Source organism: Rhamphochromis sp. 'chilingali' (assembly GCF_963969265.1).
Source record: "Rhamphochromis sp. 'chilingali' genome assembly, chromosome: 13".
NCBI classification, from domain to species: Eukaryota; Metazoa; Chordata; class Actinopteri; order Cichliformes; family Cichlidae; genus Rhamphochromis; species Rhamphochromis sp. 'chilingali'.
Genome location: NC_137940.1, coordinates 28,715,927 through 28,725,146, shown reverse-complemented (window position 1 = coordinate 28,725,146; position 9,220 = coordinate 28,715,927). Strand labels below are relative to the sequence as shown.

General features: G+C 43.8%; 3 protein-coding genes across 4 annotated transcripts; 2 read left to right on the top strand and 1 right to left on the bottom strand.

Annotated features, from left to right (window-relative positions):
- Nucleotides 1-270: 270 nt before the first annotated feature.
- On the top strand, nt 271-1,506 carry tomm5 (translocase of outer mitochondrial membrane 5 homolog (yeast)). Of its 2 annotated transcripts, none has more exons than XM_080901225.1 (2): nt 271-526; nt 1,158-1,506. In XM_080901225.1, the coding sequence occupies exon 1, from the start codon at nt 360-362 to the stop codon at nt 486-488; it is 129 nt and encodes a 42-aa protein (XP_080757351.1). In that variant the 5' UTR covers nt 271-359; the 3' UTR covers nt 489-526; nt 1,158-1,506. The 2 variants fall into 2 exon arrangements, with proteins under 2 accessions (XP_080757351.1, XP_080757350.1); XM_080901224.1 differs by having other exon boundaries at nt 278-480.
- A 253-nt stretch (nt 1,507-1,759) lies between these two features.
- Nucleotides 1,760-4,292, top strand: LOC308409280 (zinc finger and BTB domain-containing protein 5-like). The gene has a single exon (XM_080901902.1). It carries the CDS (start codon nt 2,144-2,146, stop codon nt 4,154-4,156), a length of 2,013 nt encoding a protein of 670 aa, XP_080758028.1. The 5' UTR covers nt 1,760-2,143; the 3' UTR covers nt 4,157-4,292.
- Nucleotides 4,293-4,344: 52 nt separating this feature from the next.
- On the bottom strand, nt 4,345-8,317 carry grhpra (glyoxylate reductase/hydroxypyruvate reductase a). Its single transcript, XM_080901904.1, has 9 exons — nt 8,112-8,317; nt 7,793-7,923; nt 6,989-7,061; nt 6,788-6,904; nt 6,608-6,696; nt 6,404-6,505; nt 5,253-5,388; nt 5,052-5,182; nt 4,345-4,949 (listed from the first exon to the last, which is right to left on the bottom strand). The coding sequence occupies exons 1-9, from the start codon at nt 8,195-8,197 to the stop codon at nt 4,828-4,830; spliced, it is 987 nt and encodes a 328-aa protein (XP_080758030.1). The 5' UTR covers nt 8,198-8,317; the 3' UTR covers nt 4,345-4,827.
- Nucleotides 8,318-9,220: the final 903 nt, after the last annotated feature.

Sequence of the window (9,220 nt, the reverse complement as noted above, 5' to 3'; positions counted from 1 at the left end):
TAGCAGAAAGACAATTTCCTGAGGAGTATTAATTCTTCTGCATTACACTGGATAAGACTATTTTAAGTATCCAGCAGAGCATACATAAGAATAATATAATAAATAAAACATAATTAGAAATAACTAAAATAACTAAACTATTCCAATTTTAACTAAATATACGATAAAACTGTTAAGGTCTAATAAAGGCGCCACTATACACGTTCGCGTTCTGATTCCTTTGTATGGTTTGTCCCTATGTAGGCACCGTATTTCGTCTTAATTTCCGGTGTTGCGTATTTCCGTTTTAGCTAATTCGTCCATGCGCCTGAAACGGTGAATTTTTCAGGCGAACCAGACCGAGTAGAATTACAGCAGCAATGTTTAAACTGGAAGGGCTGGGACCCAAAATGGACCCGGAGGAGATGAAGAAGAAAATGCGACAAGATGTCATCTTGTCTTTACGAAACTTCCTTATTTACGTCGCTCTGCTTAGAGCCAGTGAGTAGCGTCAGATGACATTGAAAGCTGAGTAGACCGCTCACGGGTATCTAATGCAGCTCATTATCAGTAAACTGTGTCATTTGCTCACCTTCTCTTTGTAATAATCATGCATGTGAAGTAACCCGAGCACATCAAAATGTTGCCACAATCAGGTATATTATGTTGTGGTTTACAGTATTTATAAATCACATACACCTCACGTGCCAGGGAGTACTGAGCTTGATACACAGTACTGTGGAAAAGTGTAGGGTCATCATTTATTCTTTATGTATTGCTAGGCAAATGGGGGAAATTGTGCAGTGATTTAACGAAACATGTGGAAACATACATAGAAACGGGGTATATAACAGAAAAACACAGTTAGTTCAATTCTAATGAGTTTGAAAGCCTCCACCGTGTTTTACAGATGACACTTGTGTAGCTCCTGACCTCCTCTGTAAATACTGACAATGATTTGAACACAAAATGCCAAATTTGGATTAGTCACTCAATACTTGTGCACAGTACTGTATATGTTAGTGTTGGTGCGTGCTTCTGTCTTTCCTGTTCTCTTCCTATAAGAATTTGTTTACCTGTAGCAGGTAAGACGGTGTCTGTTCATCTGTACCTGAGAGCTGTGTATCTATTTGGACTGGTGCTGGTTGAGCTTATATGACGTTTGTCTGTGTTTACAGCGCCGTATGTGTTAAAGAAGCTGGACAGCATATGAGCGGAGCAGCTGGTCTCCTCCTCCTCCTCCATCCATTCACAGAGAGCTGATTGCATCAGAGACGGCATGGATGTCCAGAAGCAGACTGCTGGTTCCATTACAAAATCACAGCGGAAAATTACCAGCGTTTGTCCATCACTGCAGTGGAGAAACCGGCTCACACACATTCAGTTTTGTTTCACTTTGTAAACTTTTTTTTCTTTTTCTTTTTTTAACTATTATTATTAAAACACATTGTCACTCTTTGTTTATACATGTTTTGTCTTTAATAGTTTCTTCCAGATGTCATAATAAAGTCAATCCATGTTTATGTTGCCAGTGTAAAAGTGTTTCTTCAGCAACTAATATTTGAGAGATATACTTAATACACAGCACGTATTAGTAGCACTAATATGTATGTAGTATGAAACTATAGATAATATACAACTATTTCTGGCTCTCTGAAGATAAATTATTGCTGTATTGTTGCTACAATTTAAAAAATTTGATCAAATATTTTGGCTGGTTTGTGCCCGAACTTCCTATATCGTACCATGTGGGGGCGCTGCTACTTAAGTCTGCGGACTAGTGAGACTGCAAGTGATGGAGGCGTCAGCAATGGACGCTAAACCGGGCTATTGTGTGTGAGCTGTGTGGCTTACCAACCGCATAAGGGTGATCACGCCTGCAGTTTGAGGTTCGTTTTGGTGAGGAGAGCATCAGCTGTGCGCACGCGGGATCCTTCGCGTTCCTCCGTGTTACCGTTGGACCAGGCCCGCCCATACTCCAGAACATCTCTAGAAAAGCCGGTGAATCAGACAATAACGCTGCTAAACACTGGAGCTGTGCTCCAAGAGGCTGTTCGCAGCGGATGAGGAGATAAGATCGGTTTCTTATCGATCGACCGGCCCGATGGATTCTCGATGATAATCTGATATCCTTAGTGTTTAAGAACCAGCTCCATTGGCCGTGATGAACTTTCCAAGTCACTTCCAGCATATTTTCAAGCAGCTCAACCACCAGCGCCTCCAAGCTCAGCTGTGTGACTGTGTAGTGGTGGTTGGAGGTCAGACCTTTCAGGCTCACCGCTCCATCCTGGCAGCATGCAGTTCTCACTTCAGGGCTCTCCTCACCTCCAGCGACACTGCAGATGAGGCTGGAGGTTCAGGGGCTGACAGGTGTCGAGATGGTCCCAATGTGATAGAGCTCGATCCGGAGGTGGTGACCCCAGAGTCTTTCTCCACCCTGCTCGATATGATTTACACCTCCACTCTGTCCCTAGGGACCTCCAATGTGATGGATGTGTTACTGGCGGCATCGCACCTGCACCTCAACGCCGTGGTCAAGGCCTGCAAGATACACCTGTCCAGGAAAAACTTCCCTGCCTCTGCGCCTAAAGGTTGGAGGTCTGTGCAGCAGCAGGAGCAGGAAAGTCCATCTTCCCAGGTAGCAGGCAGTTCACAGCAACGGGTCAGATCAGGCCTGGAAGAGGACCTCGATAAAGAGGAAATGGGAGAGGAGGTGAGTCAGTCTGGTGGGGATGAAGACTGTGTGGTGATAGTGGGGCATAAGAGAAAGCTGCATGAGGACAGGCTCAGTGACAAGAAGAGAACCTGCAGACTTCCTGGATCAAACTATAAGGAGTGTTCGCCTATTGTTACCAGGAGCTGTGTGAGCCATGAGGAGAGAGGAGAAGCTCCGTTGTTTTCAGGTTGCCTGCAGATCACTGACACACTCTGGGAAAACCAAGGTGATGATGAGGAGAAGAAGTACAAAGCACCCAAAGGAGAATTAGAGGAAATCCAGCTGCCGAGCCAGTCGGATAGCAGCATAGCAGGTGTGTGGGAGAAGTGTGAACATACAGATGGAGACAGTGTGGTCAAGGTAAAGGTGGGAGAGGAAGAGGGAGACAAACCTCAGATGGCAGTGATTGAGGTGAAAAAAGAAAATCTAAGCTCATATTCTCCAGATTTGTTAACCAGTAATTCTCCTCCGTCTCCACTGGAAGCCTGCACAGATAATTTGAATGCACAATTCAGTGGCGAGAAGATGGTTGCAGCCAGCCCAGCAACATGTAATGTTGGCTCTTTACAGTCAGAGCTGTGCACAGATCTTCGCACCGAGGAGCAGGGAGAAACTGGAGATTTGGATGAGGACTCGGCAGATGGTGAGGGCCTGGACAGCCTGTCAGACCTGGCCTTTTCCTGCTTCCTCAATCCCGGCACTGAAAGTGTCATGGGAGCTCTGGAAGAAGATGACAGTCTAGCCAGCCTCACAGCTGCTGCCACAGCTGCTGCTGCCGCCGCCGCCAGCGAAGCTCCTCCAGCTCTGGTAGATGCAGGTGAGCACGATCAAAAGTCAGACGAGGCAAACACCTCTACTGCTCAGTCTTCAGACTCTTCATCTTCACTTATCTTTCCGGTCACCTCGGTCCCCTTGCAGCAGCTTCTCCCAACTCAGAGTCCAGGATTTAGTGACACCATCATCCTCCAGCCCACCCAGAGCTCTCTAACAGGGTTCCTGAGCACCGTCAGATCACCACTCAGTGCGGGAGCCCCTGTCGTCCAACCCCCGAGGGCAGGGAAAAGCTCAGGAGCAACAACCTTCCGTCGAATCGCCCCCAAAACGCAACCTGGATCAGAAGCCGGCACAGAGCTTTCCCATGGCTCTGGGGGGGACGTCGCCGATCGGCCACCTCTGACAAGAGCTTCAGAGGATGTTCTCTCCAAGTGCAAGAAAGCAGCTGCTGAGGACCACGTGCTACTGGTGGAAGGGGAGAAAAAATATGCCTGCAAAATCTGCTGTAAAACCTTCATGAACTTGACTGACTGCAAGAAGCATATTCGTGTCCACACAGGAGAAAAGCCCTACCCCTGTCCCAAGTGTGGCAAGCGCTTCAGCCAGTCCTCCCACCTGTATAAGCACTCGAAGAACACCTGCTTAAACTGGAAAGATGACCAGTCTTTGGCAGGCACTTTGCTCTAAATATGGACTGTTATTTATTACTATTTAATTAAATTAAGTCTATAAAATGTATCCAAACTGATGCAAATGAACTGATGATGGCTTAAATTGCTGCTGTGCTACAAGTTAATGAGAATAAATGATTCATTTGGTCTTTTTTATAGATCACTAATCTATTTTTTAACATGAGATAATACAAAATTACACACTTTTGTGCATGAAAGTTGGCTTTTTATTCTTCAGAAAAATCATATTTCATTACAAAAACTGGAGTGTTATGCTGTTTCAGTAACGGGAGACATGAAGTATTAGCAGAGAAAGTGCAGATAAGTAAGTTCATCGTGGTAAATATTGCATTTTAAAATGGGGGAGATGAGTTTTAAGAATACATTATAGTGTATTTTGAGAAGTTTTAGGGTTAACAAGGGCCGATGGTTTGTTATTTAGGCCATTAAGTACTTGAATATATTTCACAAAAATGCACCAATCATTTCCTTCCTCAAAAATGCACAATGAATATAACAAGTGCTATCGGTGTCAAAAATGACAGATTAAAGTGAAACTATGAAGCCAACACTGATCATGTCCCCGACCGTGACTGAACTACATTCTTACTATTCTTTTCATCCACATTACTTCATTATTGTTTTCTGCTGTCAGCAGAAGAGGCACAGCGGCTCACTTTGAGGCTCTTAGAGGGTGAGTTCACTGGGCATGTCTGTGCCCTGCAGACCACCCAGCAGGTTTTGCACTGCCAATGCCGACATGACGCCTCTCGTGGAGTAGGTGGCACTGCCAATGTGAGGTAACACCACTGCATGGGATAAAAACAGGACAGAAAATATTTTTTAAACAGTAAATTAAACATTAGAGGTCAGAAGCAGACATCTACGTGGGGAACAAGCTTTCTGCTCACCGCAGTTCTTTAGCGTGAGAAGCTGGTGGTTTGTTGGAAGTGGCTCAGGTGTTGTGACATCCAGTCCAGCTGCGGCTATCTGTCCACTGCTCAGTGCCTCATATAGATGCTCCTGATTCACCACAGCCCCCCTAAATCAAATAATTCACTGTATGATGATGGGGATTTATTGTTATTAAAAAAGTACAAAAAAAAAAGTACCTGCTAGTATTGATGAAGACTGCGGTGGGTTTCATCTTGCTGAAGAAACTCTTGTCGCACATGCCCTGGGTTTCTGGTGTCAGGGAGCAGGAAACAACAATGAAGTCGCTCTCAGACACAAGTGTGTCCAGGGGAACTGATCAACAGAAGAGGTGACACAGGACAAACACGTAGATTAACAATCAATAAAATATCCACTATGAAACTATGAAGCCAACACTGATCATGTACCCGACCGTGACTTATTCTTTTCATCCACATCACTTCATTATTGTTTTGAATGAACGTCTTTCCCAAAACCCAGTTTGTTGGAATATAAATGTGAATGTACTCCTCCAAAAATTGTTATGTACAATGTAAATAAGGATATAAAGCAATTTAAGCCCTATATGAGAACACGCATCCTGTTTTTTGTAAAGTGTTTGCTTCCAGTGCCAGCATCGCCTTTAAAAGGAGAGGAACAAAAGGCCTGACTGGGTATAAAAAAAGAGGATGTGAGTAAAACTGAGACAGAGAGGTTCACCACTCTGTAAACACTACATACAAAACATTAAAAGTACAATAATCACGTCTGCTTCACAAAACAAGGGACAAGGCTGTGTCTGTGATCTCGGGGCCCTTGGGCAGCGCTGCATTTATCACAGACAGAAATCTGCAGTAGAAGTAAATATGTTACACTTATTGTCACATCTAAAGATGATGGAAATACCAAGGCTTGTGGATGTATTAGTGATGATGTAAGATGGTGTTATCCTAATTTATTTAATCCCTTCAGCAACTTGAGAGTACTGTGATTTGATCTTTATTTTTCTATTCTATTCTATCTATCCATCCATTAAATCTACCACGTATTAAATCTACATCATTAATTGCCAGGAATAAAACCTTTGGACAGGCCTTGTGTCTAAATTTGCACGAGAGCTCAGATGCCATCTTCACTGTAGTTTCTTTGTTTCAATCCAGCCATTTACAGTTAAATGTGGGGTTTAACTGATGTGCAACACATTGCATTCTGTATAATTCACATTTTGTGTCCACATGCCTTTGGAAACAGGGTTAAATTAGGTTTACAACTACTGCCCTCCCCTTTCTACCTTGCTGTGCTTTATCATCCCCCTCTCGCTGTGTGCATTTCTCTATTCATTCCTTACCAAACTCTCCGTTCACTTCAGCAGCGTGCGGCTTGGCTGTTCTCCCAGAGTACAGAAGTCTCTTTACTCCGAATGGCATGAGTCTCTGAGCTATGGCCATGCCTGCACACGAACACAAGCAGTTATTCAACTACCATCAAGTCTTAAATGCTAGGAGGAAAATCTGATCAGACTTTGCAAATTAGATATGGTTATAAAGTCAACCTATGCGTCCCAGTCCAATGACTCCTACAGTGCTGCCAGAAAGACCGTAACCACACAGCCAGAGAGGTTTCCATGAGCTCCAGCCACCACTTACAGGAAGAAAAAGTGTGATCATTGTATAACTAATATCAGCAATTTGAGCTGAACGGTTAGAGAAACAACTGTTGAGGTGAGACTGACTTTTTCACCTCCTCCACTCCCTCTGGTAATCTGCGAGCGGTGGCCAGCAGCAGAGCTACAGTCAGCTCTGCTGTGGCATCAGTCAGGACATCCGGGGTGTATCCAACACGAATACCACTGTTGAAAACAAAACATAGGTATAATTGAGGAGGCATATAGTGTGTCCTGTTATTGGTTAAAAGTGAAGTTCAGTTGGTTCACCGTTTTTTGATCTCATCGATGGCTAGGTGGTCGAATCCCACAGACAGCGTGCTGATCACTTTCAAGTTCGGCCCTGAAATCAAAGACAAAACAGCTAAGCAGTCACGTAGCTGTCAAATAAATGTAATCAAATCCCGAGGTTAAAAGCAACAAAATGGCCATCTTCATCCAGACAATATAAGCTGAATGATTAACAGTGATTATGGACAGACCTAAGGGGTTCAGGCCTGATAAATAAAGTCACTGTCCCCCCTCAGCGGAATTCTAACTCATGCACATGGTTTAAAGTAGTTTACTGCTTCTGCAGCAGTTGTGGTAACAAAGCATGGCTGAGGTGGCTGAATGGACAGGCCTTTCCAGCTCAGACTTCCAGCAACCCTTTGAAACCAAAAACAGGTGCTTGAGCGGCTAGTTTTAACTTTTTAAACATTACTCTATGAGTGTACAATGTATGGTTGTAATCTTGTATAGCGTGTTGGAGTCTAACCCCCCCCATGTTAAAGTTGGCCTCCTGTCCATTCCAGTGTGTAGTACAGATCCAAATCAGTACTACTACACAGGGTAATCAAGTGCCCCACTTTGTGTGGGAATGCACAGCATTTATATTTCCTGACCCCCACGGTCCCTCAGGGAATGAAAGTTAGGAAAACACACATGAGGTGATTAGCAGAAAGAGGGAGATAGGAAAAACTATTTTTTCTGGTGATAAATATATCAAAAGCATTATTAAAAATCACCCACACTCATACTGTTTATTTAGTCTGCTTAGATCTGGTCACCCTACCACCTGAGGGCAGTGCGTACCTGCAGCCTCCAGGACCTCAGCATCGATCTTGTCCGACAGCAGGCACAGAAGACCGTGAGCCCCCTGAATACCTTTGAGAAGGTCTGCCCTCGGAACAGGCTCATCGGAGTCCCACTGAGACACCTCACACCTGCTTCCAACGAGACACAAGAACGAGATGCATGAAGTAGCATGTCATTCAAACATGCAGGCTAGCTTGTGCAAGCAGAGAAAACTTCGAGTAATGGTGTGGCAACAGGAGTGTATGTGCATGAGCCGATCTGCACAACACTGTTAACGACAGCTTGCTGTTCATTCACACACAAAAACACTTCGTACACTCCAGCCGCTGACAGGATCTTCAGCCCCTCTTGCGGGATGCGCCTCGTTATGAAAACCTTCATGAGTTTTCCCGCTGACTGCATCCCACTTTAACGACAGAAAACCTGCACACTCAAGACTGAAACTTGAAGCTTTTAACCTTCAACGTCAGCAGAGCCCGGGCTACTCTCGAGACGCCAGGAAGTAGTCAAACTCACACCACTGCGCCTGCGTGGTAGGGACTGGGTGCAGATACTTGACTCGCTACTTCTTTTCCCATACAATTCGAATAAAATTTAATGATAGCCATAAAAGACATGTATCCATCTGCCTGTTATCTTATTGGTTAGAGTTCAAAGCCTGCTTCCACGTGTTTTTATTCATTTTTGGGGGTACAATAACAGGATTATCATACAGGAATCCCAGCAAAGGAATGTTTACATCACTCTTCCGATTTTACCCCTTGCCACCTGGCGGGATGAAAATGAAAGGAGTGGACAAAACCATAACAATAAACTGTGGTCGTAAAACGCATGCGCATTGTAATGTCAAAGTACACAACTGTAAAGTTTTTTTCCCCGGGGATCCTCATTACAGGCATGTGTATATAAATTCATAATCAAACAGCTTATGTTGGTTAAATGTGCTATAAGCTATAAATAAAATAGACCTGACAATCAACACAAAAAACTCAGACAATTGTTTTTTTTAAATAATGGATGCTTCAAGTATGTTTTTAGTTTAATAAAAATTAAAGAATTAATTCACACAACTGCATGCTAAAGTTAAAAGACAGAAATGGTTCAGGTTAGCTCACTGGGCGAGCAGGCCAGAAGGCAGTGGCCCAGGTTTGAATCAGACCTGTGAGCCTTTGCTGTGTGTCACCCCCAAGCTTTTTGTCTGTCTCCACTATCGCTACAAGTCAAATAAAGGCAAAATGGTCCCAAGAAAATATTAAAAAGAAACACCTACAATCTATAAAATATAGAGATTATTTGTTAAATAAGGAGTGGCTCAAAACGTATATCCACTGTATATCTAAAATGATTTCTCCCTGTTAGCAACATGTCCAACACATGCAGTTTGTTGGGACTCACCCTATAAGCTCAATGCTGCCCCCTACAGTG